Here is a 20253-nt window from a genome sequence, read left to right on the forward strand (position 1 = left end):
ACATTGTATCATTTCTTAATGCATGCATTCTAAGTGACAATAAACGAGGACTGAGTGTCCTCATAATCTAATCTAATCTAAAATACTCAAAAACTTCCATAGATGTACCATGAAGAGCACTCTGACAGGCTGCATCACTGTCTAGTATGGGGAGGGCCAGCAACTTTTAGTTCCTCAGCATTATTATTTCAGAGTACCTGTCCGGGGCCCAGCACATATGTGCAATTGCAAAGGAAGCACTGCAGTGCTTCTGCCTCCTTAGAAGTTTGCAAAGATTCAGCATGAAATCTAAAACATCAGCAAATTTCTATAGATGTGTAATGGAGAGTATTTTGACTGGCTGCATCACAGCCTGGTATGGAAACACCAATGCCCTTGAATGTAAAGTCATACAAAAAGTAGTGGATACAAGCCAGTCCATCACAGGTAAGGCTCTCCCCACCATTGAGCAGATCTAATTGAAACACTGTCACAGAAAAGCAGCATCATCGTCAGGGACCCCATCACCCAGGACACAGTCTCTTCTCTCTGTTGCCAATAGGAAGGTGGTACAGGAGTCTCAGGACTCACAGCACCAGGTTCAGGAACAGTTACTACCCCTCAACCATCAGGCTCTTGACGCAAAGGGGATAACGGCATTCAATGTTCCCACAACTTATGGACTCACTTTCAAGGACCCTTCATTAATATTTAATGTTTATTTATTATTTCTTTCTTTTTGCATTTGCACAGTTCGTTGTCTTTTGCATGCTGGTTGGATGAAGTGTTAATGCGGTCTTTCATTGATTTTGTTATAGTTATTATTCTATGTATTTATTGAGTATGCCCACAAGAAAATGAATCTCAGGGTTGTATACAGGGACATGTTTGTCGTTTGATAACAAATTTACTTTGAACTTTTGAAAAACAAACAACATTCAATGTGCTGCAGTTCTGTGGGTGAAAATGCCTTGTTAATGAGAGATGTCAGAGAAGAATGGCCGGACTGGTTCAAGCTTACAGGAAGGTGACAATAACTCAGATAACTACATGTTATAACAGTGGCATGCAGAAGAGCATCTCTGAACACACAACACATTCAGCTTTGAAGTGGATTGTTTACAGCAGCAGAATACCATAAACATATACTCAGTGGCCACTTTATTAGGTGGAGGAGGTACCTAATTATGTCTTGCATTTTCAAATGTACTTACATTTGATTGTGTAATTATATCCGATTTCACTACTTTCTCTAGCATCAACCACTCCGTGTAAAAAAAAAAAAATCCTGATTGTCACGTTTAAATCTCCACCTCTCACCTTAAATCTACACTATACCCACTTGTTTTTGATAACCCTATGATGGGAAAAAGACCAACTACATACCCTATCTATGCTTTTCGTAATTGTATAACACAAGATATTCTGCAGTTGCTGGAATCCAGACTAACACACTCACAATACTGAAGGAACTCAGCAGGTCAGGCAGCATCTATAGAAAGGAATAAACAGTCCATGTTTCAGGCTGAGACCCTTCATCGGGACTGGCAAGGAAGGGGGAAGAAGCCAGAATAAGAAGGTGGGGTGAGGGGAAGAAGGACAAGTTGGAAGGTGATAGGTGAAGCCAGGTGGGTGAGTGCGGGGGATGAAGTAAGAAGCTGGGAAAAGGTAAAGAGTTGGAGAAGAAAGAATCTGATTGGAGAGGATAGTGGACCATGGGAGAAAGGTAAGGAGAAGGAGCAAGAGGGGAAGAGAAGGGGCAAGAGGGGAGCCAGAATGGGGAATGAAAAAAGAGGGAAGGGGGAGGGGAAATAATTACGTGATGTTAGAGAAATCAATGTCATGCCACCAGCTTGGAGGCTATCCAGATGGAATGTAGAGGTCTTCCTCCAACCTGAGAGTGGCCTCATTATGGCCTATCTATCCTATTGTAACCGTTTAAAACAATCAGCAACACTTAGTACTCAAATTGTACAGGAAAAATTACATGATAGGATACTTACTCAAGTAGAACACCATACAAACAAAGACAATGAGTCCAAACCAGGCATTGAAATTGATACTGAAGTAAATGATGGCAATGACAATGTCAGCAATCGTTGGGAAGATGCTGAAGATGATGTAGCTGGAAAATAAGATTTATTTATTAAATGAAGCAAAATTAGAACCTTTAGAAGGATACAAACTACTGGAAATACTCAGCAAAGTATTATCTTAACCGAACATCAGTAAAGAGAGATACAAAGGAGTTTGCAGCTTGGACACATTTGGATTAACTGCCTCTACAAAAAGCAAAGAACACTACAGCAGAAGAACAGACTTTTTAGCTTGTGACGTCTGTGCTGAATACAAATGCTAAATTAAACATAATTGTTGCAAACAGTTTGGTTTGGTTTGGTTTGGTTTATTATTGTCACACATACCAAGGTACCGTGAAAAGCTGGTCCTGCATACTGTTCATACATAACAAATGCTGGAGTAAGGTAAAGTAATAACAATACAGAATAAAGTGTACCGAAAAACTATAGTATAGGTAAACAATAAAGTGCAACATCATAACAAGGTACATTGTAAGGCCAAGAGTCCTTCTTATACAACAAGAGTTTGATAACATTGGGAAAGAAGTTACCCTTGAGCCTGGGGCTACATCACTCAGGCTTTTGTATCTTCTGCCCAATGGGGAAGAGAAGCACTGGTTTCTGTTCAGCAATATGATTTCAAACAGATCTCTGATAATATTGTAGCTTTTTAAAACAAGCACATCAGGTACGAAAAAGGTGTGCTTTTACTTTAAAGTTTATTTGCAGTGTGTAGAATAGCAACCACACAGACTTATCCATAATCAATGAATATAGACAGGCGACAGTGAGAGAGGAGGGAGAGTGGTTTGATGATGAGATAACACAAGAACAGGGCAAAACGAAGACAAGGACGAATCAAGGTTGACTACATTAAGGGGAACATCTGTCCAGAAGACACAGGAGAAGAATTAGGCCATTTATTAACTCTTTCAATACTGGGATCATTCTTATAAATGTCATCTGGACCCTCTCTAATGCCAGTACATCTTTTTTTTGATATGGGGCCCAAAACTGCTCACAGTACTCCAAGTGTGGTCTGACCAAACACCTTACAAGAAAGCATTACCTCTTCTTGCTGCTGACAACGGGTAAGGGGTACCAGGGCCTTTGGACCCACACCACCAGGTTCAAGAACAGATATTACCCCTCAACAATTAGCCTCCTAAACTGGTGTGAATAACTTCACTCACCTCAACATTGAACTAATTCCACAAGTTACAGACTCATTTGTAAGAAGTCTACAACTCATGTTCTCAGTATTATTTATTTATTATTTACACAGTTCATCTCCTTTGGTACATCGGTTGTTTGTCAGTCTTTGTTAAGTATAGTTTTTTCATAAATTCTCTTGTATTTCTTTATTTTCCTATAAAAGCCTGCAAGGAATTGAATCCTTTGATACTATGTAATTTGTACTTATGTACTTCGATAATAAATTTACTTTAACTTTGACAAACAAAGACAAACAATCAATGTGCAAAATAAGACAAACTGTACAAATAAAAAAATTAATACTGAGAACTTGAGTTGAAAGTGAGTTGTAGATTGTAGAATCAGTTCCAAGTTGAGGTGAGTGAAGTTATCCAGGCTGGTTCAGGAGCCTGATGGTTGTAGTGTAATAACTGTTCCTGAACCTGCTGGTGTGGGGCCCAAGGCTTCTCTATCTCCTACCCAATGGTAGTAGTGAGAAGAAAGCATGGCCTGGATGTCAGAGGTCCTTGATAATAGATGCTGCTTTCTTGTGGCAGCAGTCCATGTAAATGTGCTCAATGGTGGGCAGGGCTTTACCTGTGATGGACTGGGTTGAGTCCATCACTTTCTGTAGACTTTTCCGTTCTTGGACATGTTTCCATACCAGGCCATGATGCAACCAGTCAGTATACGCTCCACTGTGTATCCATAGATGTTTGGCAAAATTTTTGGTTAACTATCAAATCCACACAAACTTCTAAGTAGCGGTGCTGTTGTGCCTTTTTTGAGATGGCCCTTACAACTGGTCCAAGGGCAGATCCTCTGATATGATAACACCAACAAATTTAAAGGAACAATAGCTCTATTTCAAAACTATTAACTGACAGTAAAACTTGTCCATTTTCTTAAACTTATTTTCTATCACAAGTATAAAACCAAATAAAATGAAGCAAAGAATACATCCACAGATCCCTCAAAGTTGTCATGCAAGTTGATAGGGTGGTTAAGAAGGCATATGGCATTTTACCTTTCATTAATTAGGGGATTCAATTCAAAAGTCTCACAAGGTAATGTCACAGCTCTGGTTTGACCAAACTTGGAATATTGTGTTCAGACCTGGTCAACTCATTATTGCAAAGGATGTGGAACCTTCGGGGAGGGTGCAGAGGATATTTACCAGGATGATTCCTGGATTAGAGAGCATGTGTCATGAGCTAGGGCTTTTTTTTTGGGAGCAAAAAAGCATAAGAAATGACTTGATAGAAATGTACAAGACAATAAGAGGCTTAGATAGACCGGATAGCCAGAGGCTTTTTCCTAGGATGGAAATGGCTAAAACAAGGAGACATAATTTTAAGGTGACTGGAAGAAAGCAGAGGAGGGGATGTCAGAAGTAGATTTTTGTTTACACAGAGTGGTAGGTGTGTGGAGCGTTCTGGCAGGGGTTGGGGTAGAGGCAGATACGTTAGGGGCATTTAAGAATTAAGTACAGGTGTCCCCCGCTTTTCAAACATTCACTTTACGAAATCTCACTGTTACGAAAGACCTACATTAGTACCCTGTTTACGCTTTCAGAAGTGTTTTCACTGTTACAAAAAAAAGCAGCGTGCAAAAAAATCAGCACGTGATAAAAGCCAGTGTGTCGCGCGCCCCGAGCAGCCACTCTCCCCGGATTCTCACCGGCAGTGCTTTAACACGTACCTGTGAGCAGCTGTTTGCAAGATGAGCTCTAAGGTATCGGAAAAGCCTGAAAGAGCTCGTAAGGGTGTTACACTTAGTGTAAAACTAGACATAATTAAGCATTTCGATCGTGGTGAATGAAGTAAGGACAATGAGAGTTTGGCTTGTGGAAGCTGACGAACATGATGTTGAAGAGCTTTTGGCATCCCATGACCAAGAACTGACAGATGAAGAGCAGATGCAATTCGAAGAAAAAAGGATAACAATCGAAACCAAATGAGTAATGGTAAAGTACGACTTTAATTATGAAAGGGTACGTTGGTTTAGGAGATATTTGCAGGATGGTTTGAGTCCTTACAAAGAACTGTGTGATAGAAAAATGCGCGAGGCTCAGCAGTCAAGCAAGACCTTCCACATCAGCCACAGCAGACGACAAACCTCGACCTTCGACATTGAGGCAAGCAGTCATAGGAGAAGGTGAGCTGCCTGCTCCAATGGAAACAGACGACAAGATGACACCCCAGTGTCCCACCACCCCAACACCCAGGCCACGGACAGACACTGTACTGATTCGCGGAGAATGCAGCAGTAGCCGGGAGGCACACAGCACATCTTTAAGAAAAAAGCCGAAGTAAACATGCTAATTAATTAGGTGCTGCCGACACGTAATTGTCGGCCCAGATCAGAGGCAACGCAATCGGAAATCGGCACTGATCTGGGCCGACAATTACGTGTCGGGTGGCACCTAATTAATTAGCATGTTTGTTTTGGCTTTCTTCTTAAAGATGTGCCGTGTGCCTCCCGGTTACCGCAGCATTCCTGCATGCTTCGCGGCAATGTATTGCTTGGCGGCCTGGAGGGTGGGGGCCACTGCACCATCCCAACCTGTGACGACTCAGTCTAACACACCATCATCAGTGTGCTCGGCGCTGTCTTCCCGATTCCCGTAGGTGATACTACACTGTACATACATTATTTCTACTCTATATAGGCTGTGTATTTTTACGTGTTATTTGGTATGATTTGGCAGCTTCATAGCTTAAAGGTTACTTGAGAGAGTGTTTTTGCCAACAGTGCTTGCGTGAGATTTTCTGCCGACAGCGCTTGTGTGAGATTTTCGCTACGGAGAACAGTTCAGTAACGATTGTGGAGAAGTATTTCTACTTTATATAGGCTGTGTATTTATCATATCATTCCTGCTTTTACTATATGTTACTGTTATTTTAGGTTTTATGTGTTATTTGGCATGATTTGGTAGGTTATTTTTGGGTCTGCGAATGCTCACAAAATTTTCCCATATAAATAAATGGTAATTGCTTCTTCACTTTATGATATTTTGGCTTACGAACCGTTTCATAGGAACGCTCTACCTTCGGATGGCGAGGGAAACCTCTTGGATTGGCACATAGATGATAAGAAAATGGAGGACTACGTAGGAGGGAAGGGTTAGATCTTAGAGTAGGATAAAAGGTTGGCACAACATTGTGGGCTGAAGAGCCTGTACTGTGCTGTACTTTTCCATGTTAAAACTATTAGACCGTAAGACATAGGACATAATTCAGCTATTCAGCCTAACCAAAAGTTTTCTTAAATTTATTTGACGATCAGAAGGACAAAAACTAAAAGTAAAGCAAATAATATTTACAAAATTTTAAATAAAATCTAAATATCTTAAATGTTCTAAAACTTTCACACTAAACGAACTATAATTAATAAAAATTGTTCTTCCTTTCATCTTGACTATCCCTGTTGTGCAGCCATTCAGAAACAGATTTCTCAAAAAACACAAAGGAATTATTGTGGGATCTTCCTCTACAATTTTAAAACTTATTGGCTCTTAGAAACGCTTGCAGTTTTGTGCAAAATTAGACATTACCAACCAAGTCTAAGTCATTCCAAAAAGCTCCCTTTTCTGAAATGGTATAGGGCTATTAATATTAAAATTTCATACCATCTTAAATATTTCTTCCCCCAAGCAATTAATCTGATCAACATTGTAGTACGCCCTTTTCCTTACCCCCTTCCATCTATTACCCCCATCAATTCATTGCACTATAAACACTTTAAACCACTTTTTATCATGCTGTTTACATTGTAAATACATGCCGGTATTTATGTATTTATGGACATTTTATTCCAGATCTGTACCTTATTTTATGTGATTCTTTATTCCTTATAATTGTTTAATGCTCTTTTTTAAGACGTGAGCAGAATTTGGCCAATCCACCATTCCTTCTTGGCAGATTTAGGTTCCATCTCAACTCTATTCTCCTGCCTTCTCCTTGTAACCTTTGACACCCTTACTAATCAAGAACCTAGCAATCTCCACCTTAAAGATACCCAATGACCTGGCCTCCCCAGCCATCTGTGGCAATGAATTCCACAGTTGTACCACCCTCTGGCTAAAGAAATTCCTCCTCATCTCTGGTCTAAAGGGACACCCCTCTATTCTGAGGCTGTGACCTCTGGTACTAGACTCCCCCACTACTGGAAACATCCTCTCCATGTCTACTCTATCTGGGTCTTTCAATATCCAATAGATTTCAATGAGACCCCCTCTCATTCTTTTAAACTCCAATGACTACAGGCCCAGAGCCATCAAATGCTCCTCTTTAATTTCGTGTCACGGCAACACCCCACAGCAAATCGTTAACACATGTATATGGCGAATAAAGTTGCTCCTGGATAACAACACTCTAATGTCATTACAAAGAAGGCATTGCAGTGTCTTTACTTTCTTAGAAGTTTATGAAGATTCACGTCATCTAAAACTTTGACAAACTTTTATAGATGTAGGGTGGAGAGTATACTGACTGGTTGCATCACAGCGCAGTCAAATACCAATGCCTTTGAACAGAAAATCCTACAGGAAGTAGTAGATGCAGCTTAGTCCATCATAGGTAAAGCCCTTCCCACCATTGAGTACATTTACAAAGAGCACTGTCACAGGAAAGCAGCATCCATCATCAAGGACCCTCATCAATGTTCCCTCTAATTTTTAGTAGTCAGTGTGCGCAAAAATCTTAAATTGTGCAATTTTTTTTTCCTGTGACAGAAGTATGTGCGCACTGAATACACACATGGGACAGTTTATGTAGGTTTACAAAATATTTGACAAAAAACTGCACAGAATAACAACAAAATAACATACATATTTAGGTCACACACACAAGAAATGCTGGTGAACACAGCAGGCCAGGCAGCATCTATAGGAAGAGGTACAGTCGACGTTTCGGGCCAAGACCCTTCGTCAGGACTACTGTAACTGAAAGAAGAGATAGTAAGGGATTTGAAAGTGGGAGGGGGAGGGGAAGATCCAAAATGATAGGAGAAGACAGGAGGGGGAGGGATGGAGCTAAGAGCTGGAAAGTTGATTGGCAAAAGGGATACGAGGCTGGAGAAGGGAGAGGATCATGGGACGGGAGGCCTAGGAAGAAAGAAAGGTGGGGGGAAGCCCAGAGGACGGACAAGGAGCTATAGTGAGAGGGACAGAGGGAGAAAGAGAGAGAGAAAAAAAAGGGGAAAGAAAAAGTCATAATAATAATTAATAGATAGATAGATAAATAAATAAGGGATGGGGTACGAAGGGGAGGAGGGGCATTAGCAGAAGTTGGAGAAGTCAATGTTCATGCCATCATACTTAATTTTTATCAATATTTAAGTCACTCAGTTATTTTCTCTCTCTCCTGTCTTTGGCATTTACCCATTCTTTGTAAACTCTATCTCGACTAATAGAACTTCTATCCCATCGTTGCTGGTGAACGCAGCAGGCCAGGCAGCATCTCTAGGAAGAGGTACAGCCGACGTTTCCGGCCAAGACCCGAAACATCAACTGTACCTCTTCCTAGAGATGCAGCCTGGCCTGCTGCATTCACCAACAACTTTGATGTGTGTGGCTTAAATTTCCAGCATCTACAGATTTCCTCATGTTTGCGTTCTATCCCATTGATAGCTTTTGATTCTCATTAACATATACAAATGACAATCACCTAAACAGTTTCTCAGCTAGTTTTTGAGTTGATTCATTAGGCTAAAACCTCGTTCACAGTCCGCACTAGGCACAAAAAAGGTTCCCCCAATGCCCATCAACTGTGCAAGGTCGCAAAACTGTTCATTTTGAAGTACAAATGCCACCATTTGAGCAAAATTTGAAATCGGTTTGGATTTAATTTTTTCTTGCACGGAAAATTTGAAATCATTAAACTGTTTAACTATTACAATATTTTCAGCTAGAAATTCATGATATTTTAGAAATAAGGCATTAACTTGTTCATCGCCAAATGTGAAGTCACAATCTACAATTGCGGAGAAATCAAAAGCTGACCATTCTTGCCCCTGAATTTTGATCTTCTCTGGGTTTGATTGTTTTCACTCTCACTCATCTGCACTCAACCGTAACATGCGTAGCACTCCTTTAACGGGTAATGATGGGTTCTGTTGCCTGAGCTTTTGTACACTGTCCAAATGCGATTTACTTGCCAAATGACACTTCGAAAAGTCAAGTTTCCAAATATCATCCCACATCTTTCCACTAGCAAATTCTCCAGCAACTTTCGCATCTCGACAATACAAACCGGTAACTCCAGTTTCCGAATCATACATAAATATTTCTCGTAGCTGAACGTTCATGACCTCATGAGCTTTTGGTGTAGCAGTTTCTACTATTTTGTTAAGCCATTCAACTTTAAACAAATTTGCAGTTCTTTTGCACTTCACGCCCTTCGCTTCTTTTGAATTCGACATAGTGAATCAATATTTTTTCCAATAAAAACTTAGTAAGCTATCTACAGGATTTGAAACAGATCTTTGTAAACTTTAAGATATGAACACTGTCTGCCAAACATGGCTGCTGCCGCGATGCAGCTATACAAACCGGAACAGGAACGGTGAGGTGATATAAATTAGTGATGTGCATTGTGGTATTTGAAAAACCGACTAACTAGTTAACAGAAACAATTAGCTAAAAGATTCTTTTCAATAAGTATAATTATTAACTACTACATTATTTTAGGTAATTAACCTTTTGAGCGCACATTAATTTCCTTTGTGCGCTGGTTGAAAAATGTGTGTGCGCACGCACACGCGCACAGCTTAGAGGGAACTATGACCCTCACCATCCAGCCCATGGTCTCTTCTCTCTGCTGCCATCAAAAGGTGGTACAGGAGCCTCAGGTCCCACACCACCAGGTTCAGGAACAGTTATTGCCCTTCAACCGTTAGGCTCTTGAACCAGTATGATGACTTCACTCATCCAACACTGAACTGATTCCACAACCTTTGGACTCACTTTCAAGGACTCTACAACACATGTTCTCAATATTTATTGCTTATTTATTATTATTTTGTTTTTTAAAATTTTTTTTGTATTTGCATAGTGTGTTGTCTTTTGCACATTGGCTGTTTGCCCACCTTTTCCCCTAGGTTTCTTTTATTGATTCTACTGTGCTTCTTTGTATTTACAGTGAATACCTGCAAGAAATTGAATCTCAGGGTAGCATATAGTGATGTATAAGTACTTTGATAATAAATTTACTTTTAACTTTGAATATCAGGCTCATAAATCTTGGCTGAATCATCACTATAATTGAAGAATATCCTTTCTCATCATCTTAAGTACCTTAGTAAGGTGTTAATACTGTTGGTTCCACGATCCACACTGCGGAGAACTTCTCCAGTCTTCCTGCCAAGATGCCAGCGAAGTGAAAGAGAATGAAGGTGAGCAAAAAGTGCAACCTGAACGTGTCGGCTGGTGTATTGCTGGACTTTAGTCCACATAAAGGATCGTAAGTTGTTTACAAAGCCAGATGCACCTGAACAGAAACAATCGTAAGTTATGCATAAACTGCAGTTTGCTCTCATTTATCCGGTAATTATAGAGGTGAACAAAATGATAAGAGGCCGAGATACTGTAGAACGGACAGCCAGACTTTTTTCCCCAGAAACACAAAATAACCTGCAGATGCTGTTGTCAAAGGAACACTCACAATGCGCTGGAGGAACTCAGCAGGTCAGTCAGCATCAGTTGAAAAGATTAGTCGACGTTTCGGGCCAAAACCCTTCGTCAGGACTGAAGGAAGAACTTTGGGGAGGGTTTGAAGAATGCTGGTAGTTGAAAAAAACAGTAATTTTAAAGACAAAGTGGTGGGGGAGGGGAAGCAGGGAGGTGATTGGCAGGAGAACAATGCAAAGTAGTAGTAGAAGGAGGCGGAACTATGAGGGCAGTGATGTGAAATAGGGATAGAGGAAGGGAGGGGGAGGAAATTACCGGAAGTTGGAGAACTCTATGTTCATACCAAGGGGCTGGAGACTACCTAGACGGTATATGAGGTGTTGCTCCTCCAACCTGCGTTTAGCCTCATCATGGCAGCAGAGGAGGCCACGTATGGACATATCTGAATGGGAATGGGAAGCAGAGTTGAAGTGGGTGGCTACCGGGAGATCCTGTCTGTTGTGGCAGATGGAGTGGAGGTGCTCAACAAAGCAGTCCCCCAATCTGCGTCTTACAAGGAACAAGCGGAACAAGTGCTACACATGCCCTTACACTTCCTCCCTTACCACCATTCAGGGCCCCAGACAGTCCTTCCAGGTGAGGCAACACTTCACCTGTGAGTTGGCTGGGGTGATATACTGCGTCCGGTGCTCCCAATGTGGCCTTCTATATATTGGCGAGACCCGACGCAGACTGGGAGATCGTTTTGCTGAACACCTACGCTCTGTCCACCAGAGAAAGCAGGATCTCCCAGTGGCCACACATTTTAATTCCACATCCCATTCCCATTCTGATATGTCTATCCACAGTCTCCTCTACTGTAAAGATGAAGCCACACTCAGGCTGGAGGAACAACACTTTATATTCCGTCTGGGCAGCCTCCAACCTGATGGCACGAACATTGACTTCTCTAATTTCCGCTAATGCCCCACCTCCCCCTCGTACCCCTTCCGTTATTTTTTTACATACACACATTCTTTCTCTCTCTCTCCTTTTTCTCTCTCTGTCTCTCAGACTATACCCCTTGCCCATCTTCTGGGTTTCCCCCCCCTCCCCCTTTTCCTTCTCCCTGGACCTCCTGTCCCATTATCCTCTCATATCCCTTTTGCCAATCACCTGTCCAGCTCTTGGCTCCATCCCTCCCCCTCCCACTTTCAAATCTCTTACTAGCTCTTCCTTCAGTTAGTCCTGATGAAGGATCTCGGTCCGAAACGTCAACTGTACCTATTCCTCGAGAGGCTGCCTGGCCTGCTGCGTTCACCAGCAAATTTGATGTGTGTTGTTTGAATTTCCAGCATCTGCAGAATTCCTCGTGTTTACGTCAATCATATTATGATCACTGACTCCTAGGGGTTGCTTAACCTTAAGCTCCCTAATAAAATCTGGATTATTACACAACACCCAATCTAAAATAGTCTTTCCCCGAATAGGCTCAAGCACAAGCTACTCTAAAAGGTGTTCCCTCTGTTGTGATCTGACATCAACCTGATTTTCCCAATCCCCTTGCATATTGAAGTCCCCATTACAATTGTATTGTAAAGTGCTCATGAGGAAGAGGTGTTGAAAGAGAAGCCTGATCTTTGACTCTGATCCTTCTCTGCAGAAACATGTATGTTTTAAACAAAATCAACAAGGTAAAGGAGAGAATTCCAGAGTATCACAGCCTTCAGTTGGGGACATTGATGTCACTATCTGTTCGATTTATCACAGATTGAAATTTATGTTCCTAAGGTCAATCTCTTACCTGTGCCACCACCCTGTAGGAACTTAAGGAAGACATACAAGCAGACAGTTGTGGCTAGAGTTTTCCATGGGGCTTGGTCACTCAGTTCATTCACTGTGGAACAAAAGAGGTATGCATTAGTGTGTTGATGCAAGTCCCATAAAACCAGGTATGAATTGTGAGGTCTATTTCAAGAACTAAGAGGTTAAATGCTGTTGGATGCACGTGAATTCTGCCAGGGTTTGCTGGCTATTACTTCCAACAAAGCAAAACCCATCATCATGAGTGTCAGTGATGCTTCACTCCCAGACAAGCTCAAGAGCTTCTATGCACACTGTGAAAGGGAATAAAACCACAGCTATGAGGATCCCTGCAGCATCTGATGACCCTGTGCTCAGAGGCCAACAGGCGAACCCTCATAAGGCAATGGACCCCAATAGAGTACCTGGTAAGGCTCTGAAAACTTGTGTCAACCAACAGATGGGAGTATTCAAAGACATTTTCAATCTCTCATTGCTATGGTCAGAAGTTCCCACCTATTTCAAAAGGGCAACAATTATACCAGTGTCCATGAAGAGCAATGTAAGCTGCCATAACGTCTATTGTCCAGTAGCACTCACATCTACAGTGATAAAATGCTTTGAGAGGTTGGTCATGGCTAGAATCTGGACCCACAGCAATTTGCCTATCGCCACTATCGTGAAAATATTAAGAACACCAGAGCAATTTCAAGTTTCATTTTAAGAGTTCATTAATACGATTATCATGGAGAATCTGCGGCAGTCTCCACCGCCAGCAGAGCTCCATGTCCAGAAGGAGAAGGACCAGAGACTGTGTCACTGATTTAAAAAAAACTCAACTCTACTTTGGTTGTGCTTGTAAAGAGCGGAGCAGTTCTATCACTAAGGATCCCCACCACCCAGGGCAAGTCCTCTTCTCATTACTACCATCAGGGAGGTAGTATAGGAGCCTGAATCCATACTCAGCATTTTAGCAACAGCTTCTTCCCCTCCACTATCAGACTTCTGAACAAACAATTAACCCATGAACATGACCTCACTTTTTTTCCTCTCATTTTATGCATACTGTATATATTTCTAATTGTAATTTATAGATTTTTATGTATTTCATTGTACTGCAGCCACAAAACAAATTTCATGACATATAGCAGTAATTTAAGCCTGATTCTGAAGATTACATTGAAGATCAGCTTGATCTATCACACGTGCATCGAAAGATACAGTGAAATACACTGTTTATGTCACTGACCAACACAGTCTGAGGATGTGCTGGGAGCATCCCACAAGTGTCGCCATGCTTCCAGCACCAACATAGCATGTCCATAACTTACTAAACCTAACCCGTACGTCTTTGGAATGTGGGAGGAAACTGAAGTACTAGGAGGAAATTCACCTGGCCACAAGGAGAACATACAAACTCTTTTCAGACGATGGCAGGAATTGAAGCCAGGTTGATGGCGCTGTAATAGCATTATACTAAACATTATGTTGCTATGCCACAAGTGACAAAAATGAATGAGTTAGCCTGGTATGTTTAATCATTCTAGACCTTCTATTCTTTAATGGATGATCCAACTTGGACCCACAACACCTCCTCATTAATCATGGCAACACAGCAGTGTCTACACTTGCAGAGGAGATTGAGATGTGCAAGGCTCCCTGTCACCATTCTAACAATTTTCTACAGGAGCACCATTGAGAACATTCTGTCTGGGTGCATCATTGTGTGATACAGAAGCTGTAAGGCATGTGACTGCAAGACCCTACAGAGCATAGTAAAAAACTACTGAGAGGATTATTAGGGTATCCCTTCCCCCTTTTTGTAACATTTACCAGCAGCGTTGTATACAAAGGGTCCGCTACATTATTGGCAATCCCTACCATTCATCCTACAATTCCTCTGACGCACTACTGTCAGGAAGGAGGTATAAGAGCATCAACACTAGTACTGGCAGACTGGGTAACAGCTTCTTCTCTCAGCCAATGAGACTAATGAAAACTCTGCCACCACCAAGGTCTCATGATGAGGACTGCAAGCTGTTTACTGTCTACCTGTGCTGTGCACTACATGCATTTTATATTTAATATTATTAACTTATTTGTGGTAATATTTTTACTTTATGCACTGTGTATGATATATGCTACGTGGGTGCACCGTGGTCTGGAGGAATGTCGCTTTGTTTGACTGTATATATGAACAGGCTGATGACTATAAAATAGAACTTGAACTTGAACTATAAACATTGAGAGATCAGGCTACAGAGGAATGACCAGTGAATAATAGCTAAGTATCATCTTCATGGACAGTCCCTCTAGGCCTGTAATCACTCGAATTTAGTAGAATGAGGGGAGACCTCAATGAAACCCATTGAATATTGACCAGAGGGCACAGCCTCAGAATAGAAGGAAATCCCTTAAGAACAAAGATGAGGAGGAATTTCTTAGCCAGTGTGTGCGGAATTCATTGCCTCAGATAGCTGTAGAGGGCAATTCATTGGGTATATTTAAAGCAGGGGGTGCTATGTTCTTGATGAGTAAGGTGTCAAAGGTTAAACGGAGAAGGTGGGAGAATGGAGTTGAGTGGGAGAATGGGGTTGAGTGGGATAATAAATCAGCTATGATGAATGGGCTGAATGACCCAAGTCTGCTTCTGTCTTATGAATCAACTTTGCATTGCAATTCCGTGGATTCAATGAGGAATATGCAGACAATGCCACAGCTAGGACAGCAATGCTTTCAGGTGTAATATGAGGGATGATTGATAAGTTCATGGCCTAAGGTAGAAGGAGTCAATTTTAGAAAACCTAGCACATTTATTTTTCCTACATTTTCACACTTAGTCCAGCAGTTGTGGAGCATACGGATCCCTTCTTTGTAGAAGTCAGTGTCTTGGACCTCCAGAAGTGGTCCACAGTTCATGGCCTAAGGTAGAAGAAGCTGAGTTATTAATTTCAAACTTTCTGCATTTTCACTCAAAGGGTTGAACTGCACGTGCATGTAACGAGAGCTGTATAACTCATCTCCTTCTACCTAAGGCCACAAATTTATCAATCACCCCTGCTGTGGACCACCTCTACAAAGAAGGGATCCGTATGCTCCACGACTGCTGGACTAAGTGTGTACATGTAGGAGGGGACTATGTTGAAAAATAAATGTGCTAGGTTTTCTGAAATTGACTCCTTCTACCTTAGGCCACGAACTTATCAATCACCCCTCGTAGATATGTTAGTAGTATAGGAGGTAAAATAAATTTTGCCACACTTCCATGTCATTCTGACAGAAACAAGCTGTCAAAGTACAAAGTAATTTTATTATTTTAATAGGCAGTAATTTTACTACCTTGAGATTCATTTTCTTGCCAGCATTCACAGGAAAATAAAGAAATTCAATAGAATTTATGAAAAACTATACATAAGAAAGTCTGACAAACACATAATGTGAAAAGATGACAAATCATGAAAATAATAAGGTAAATGAATAATCCTCAAAAGTGACTCTTGTGTCTAATAAATTGGCTACTGAGTGTATGTCGTGATCTTCTGCTACTGTAGCCCATCCACTTCAAGGTTCAAAATGTTGTGTGTTTAGGGATGCTCTTCTGCTCACCATTGTTGTAAAGCATAGTTATTTGAGTTACTGTTGCCTTCCTGTCAGCTTGAACCAGTCTGGCCATTCTCCTCTGATGACTCTCATTAACAAAGCATTTTTGCCCACAGAACTGCCACTCAGTGGATTTTTTTTTTCATTTTTCACACCATTCTTTGTAAGTTCTAGAGACTGGTATACGCAAAAATCCCAGGAGATCAACACTTTCAGGGATACTCAAACCACCCTGTCTGGCACCAACCATCATTTCACAGTCAGACACTTGATTTTCTGATTAGATATTTGCATTAACAAACAGGTGTACAGGTATACCTAATAAAATGACCACTCAGTGTACATTCTGTGCTGTTGCTAGTTTTTTTCAGAAAAAGTGAACTATCTTGGATAAACATTTTCATACTTCTGGCTCAGTTTCTGCTCCCCCACCCCAATCTCTCTAAATATCCCAATTAACCCATTGGCAATGTGATCTCTACAGCTTATACCCATGGAAACACTGGCCTGACCACTCAGTGATATTACCTTTATCCTATCTGTCCTTCTGACATTCTCTGTAACTGAAAAGCTCAGGTCCTGACGAAGGGTCTCGGCCTGAAACGTCGACTGCACCTCTTCCTAGAGATGCTGCCTGGCCTGCTGCGTTCACCAGCAACTTTTATGTGTGTTGCTTGAATTTCCAGCATCTGCAGAATTCCTGTTGTTTAAGCTCAGGAACTGAAAGGTCTATAGGAAGTGATGGATACAGCCCAGTCCATCACAGGCAAAGCCTTCCCTACCACAGAGCACATTTACCACAAAAGAAACAACATCTATCATTAAGGATCCCAACCATCCAGGCCATGCTCTCGTCTCATTATCACCATTGAGCAGGAGGTCCCACATTACCAAGTTCTGGAACAATTATTACCCTTCAACCATCAGGCTCATAAACCAACGTGCCTCCACTCTGAACTGATTCCAAAATCTATGAACTCACTTTCAAGGACTCTTTACAACTCATTATTAATGATGTTTATCTATCTATCTATTATATTTATTTACTTACAGAGTTCTTCTTCTTTTGAACATAGGTTGTTCGTGTGAATTTGTTTAAATATAGTTTTTCATACATTCAATTGTATTTCTTTATTTCAAGACCATAAGATATCGGAGCAGAATTAGGCCATTTGGCCCATCAAGTCTGCTCTGCCATTTCATCAAGACTAATCCACTTTCCCCCTTAGCCCCAATCTCCTGCCTTCTCCCCGATCCCTTCATGCCCTGACCAATCAAGAATCTATCAACCTATGCCTTAAATATACATACAGGGTTTGCCTCCACAGCCATCTGTGATGAATTCCACAGATTTACCATTCTCTGGCTAAAGAAATTCTTCCTCATCTCCATTCTAATAGGACACCCCTCTATTCGGAGGCTGTATCCTCTGGTTTTAGACTCTACCACCAAAGGAAACGTCCTCTCCACATCCACTCTTACCAAGGCTTTTCAACATTCGATATGTTTCAATTAGTCACCCCTCATTCTTCTAAATTCCAGTGAATGCAAGCCCAGCGCCATCAAACGCTCCTCATATAGCAAGCCTTTCAATCCCAGAATCATTTACATGAATTTCCTTTGAACCCTCTAGAATTTCAGCACATTCTTTCTTAGATAAGGGGCCTAAAACTGCTTACAATACTCCAAAGTGAGGCTTTATAAAGCGTCAACATTACATCCTTGCTTTTATATTCTAGTCCTGTAAATGCTTGTGAGAAAATGAAGCTCAAGGTAGTGTGTGGTGACAGATACATGCCTTAATAATAAATTTACTTTGACTGCTTTGACTGATAAACTTGGTTTCTCTCCAATCCTAATGAAGGGTCTCAGCCCTAAGTATTGACTCTTTACTCCTCTCTCATTGTTGCTACCTGACTTGCTGAGATCCTCAGCACTGTGTGTGTTCAAGATTTTCAGCATCTGAAAAATCTCTTGTTTATTATTAGCCTCTCTCAGTTTTGACAAGGGATTTTTCCAAGTTCAAAGTAAATTTATTATCAAAGTATGTACGTATATGCCACCATATACTATCCTGAAATTCATTTTCTTGCCAGCATTCACAGTACAATAAATTAAAAACTACACACAAAGACTCACATAACTAATGTGGAAAGGAAGTCAAATTGTGCAAATGCAGAAGAAACAAAGAATAAATCAATACACAGATAGATCGATAATAAACACATAAAATTGAGAACGTGAATTGTAGAGTCCTTGAAAGTGAATCCATTGGTAGAGGAGTTAGTTCAGTGTTGAGCTGAGGAAAGTAAAATCTGAAATATTAACCAAAATATCCCTTGATGCTACTTGACCTCCTGAGTATTTCCACATTTTCTGTTTTTACTCCTGTGAGATAGAATTCTTACAGTATCAGTGCCACCACTCTGCAGAAACAATCCTCCATTTTCTTCACCCAGTCCCCCTGCCCCCACACAAAGGACTGGTGAGAGCCGATCTGAGCTCTTGACAATCTTTCGGAACTTCATCCCTCCTTCGCAAGCCACTGTTCCCTTTTCACTGCAGCTGCAGATTGAGAAACAAAGTAAAAACACGTCCCACGTCAGTCTCCAACCCTCGGCAATCTCCCTTTGGCACTAGTCTACACATGGAGACAAAAGCAGCACTGTCTCAGCAAGGAAACCAGCTTGGCATTGCTTTTGTTCGAGGACCGCTGCCCCTAATCTTAACTGGCAAGAAAGATGACCTCACCCCCCGTAGGTCATGGAGTGTTGAAAAGATGGCATTTAACTCCGTCTCTTTAATGTGGCGCCAACACATTTCTCATAGGGCCCAGCTCACAGGCTCTTTTGATATCCTTCAAAACTGGTTCAGGGAAGAGGGCAAGCGGCAAGCATTTTGTTTAAAAAGAAGAGAAAAATCAATGAGTTTTCCTCAGGGTCTGACAGAGTCGATGTGAGTACTGCTGCAAAAAGCTTGAGAAATCCCACAATCAAGATGTTTGATGTCTCGAGAACTGGATGGGAGAGGCAAGTATAACTAGTATCCATGTGAAAAGCCGTACACACATTATCCAGGATCAGATTGCAGAATGCAGCTTGCACTGCTTTCACAAGAAACAATAATGTCACTCATTACAATCCAAATGACACAGGAGCAGAATTAGGCCATTCAGCCCATTGGGTCTGCTCCATCACTCCATCATGGTGGATTTATTATCCCTCTCAAGCCCATTCTCCTGCCGTCTCCCTGTAACATTTACTACCTTTACTAATCAAGAACCTATCAACCTCCGTTTTAAATATCCCTCTGCAGCTGTCTATGGCAATGAATTCCACAGATGTACCACCCTCAGGCTAAAGAAATTCCTCCTCATCTCTGTTCTAAAGGGACATCCTTCTATTCTGAGGCTGTGTCAATGACAGCCTCAAGGCTGGCTGTGAAAAAAGGAGAGTCGGGCATGAGGCTAGCCATCCCAACCCTTAAAAACCAAGAGCTACAGAAACGCCAAAAGAAGCTCCAAAAACTTCATCATTGAGAGAGGAAGGATCTTCGAAGATGGGCTACATCTGCAGAAAATCTGAAAGACAAATGCAGGACAGAGAACTTGGCAGCCTATGCCCCGGTAGGGAGGATGGGCTTAATTAACTAACTAAACTCTTGGCAGCCTATGCCCCGGTAGGGAGGATGGGCTTAATTAACTTACTAAACTCGGAGCTATACAACACAGAAACGGGCCATTCAGCCCAGCATGTCCATGTCAAATTTCTGCCATTTGTCCACACAGCCCCCTCCATACTTTGCCAGCTGTTTGTCTAAATATCTCTTAAACCCCCCTCACCTCCACTGGCAGTGAATTCCACATATTAACTATCCCTGTCTAATTAAAACTATCTCCTCAAAGTTGCCACTCAAGTTGATAGGTTGGTAAAGAGAACGTAGCCATGCAGTGGACTAGCATACAGCACTGAACTGGACTCCTGGTTTGAT

At 41.4% G+C, this 20253-nt stretch overlaps 1 protein-coding gene across 5 annotated transcripts in view; it reads right to left on the bottom strand.

Annotated features, from left to right (window-relative positions):
* Positions 1-20253, bottom strand: part of LOC140199279 (ATP-binding cassette sub-family B member 6-like) — a 265085-nt gene that overhangs the window by 165662 nt on the left and 79170 nt on the right. For all 5 annotated transcript variants that reach the window (XM_072261069.1, XM_072261072.1, XM_072261067.1 and 2 more), the window contains exons 5-7: positions 12665-12757; positions 10549-10741; positions 1983-2104 (exon numbers count right to left, since the gene is read on the bottom strand). In XM_072261069.1, coding sequence (XP_072117170.1) covers positions 1983-2104; positions 10549-10741; positions 12665-12757 — 408 coding nt within the window. The remainder of the gene's footprint in view (positions 1-1982; positions 2105-10548; positions 10742-12664; positions 12758-20253) is intronic.

This window comes from Mobula birostris, chromosome 6 (assembly GCF_030028105.1).
Source record: "Mobula birostris isolate sMobBir1 chromosome 6, sMobBir1.hap1, whole genome shotgun sequence".
Taxonomy (NCBI): Eukaryota; Metazoa; Chordata; class Chondrichthyes; order Myliobatiformes; family Myliobatidae; genus Mobula; species Mobula birostris.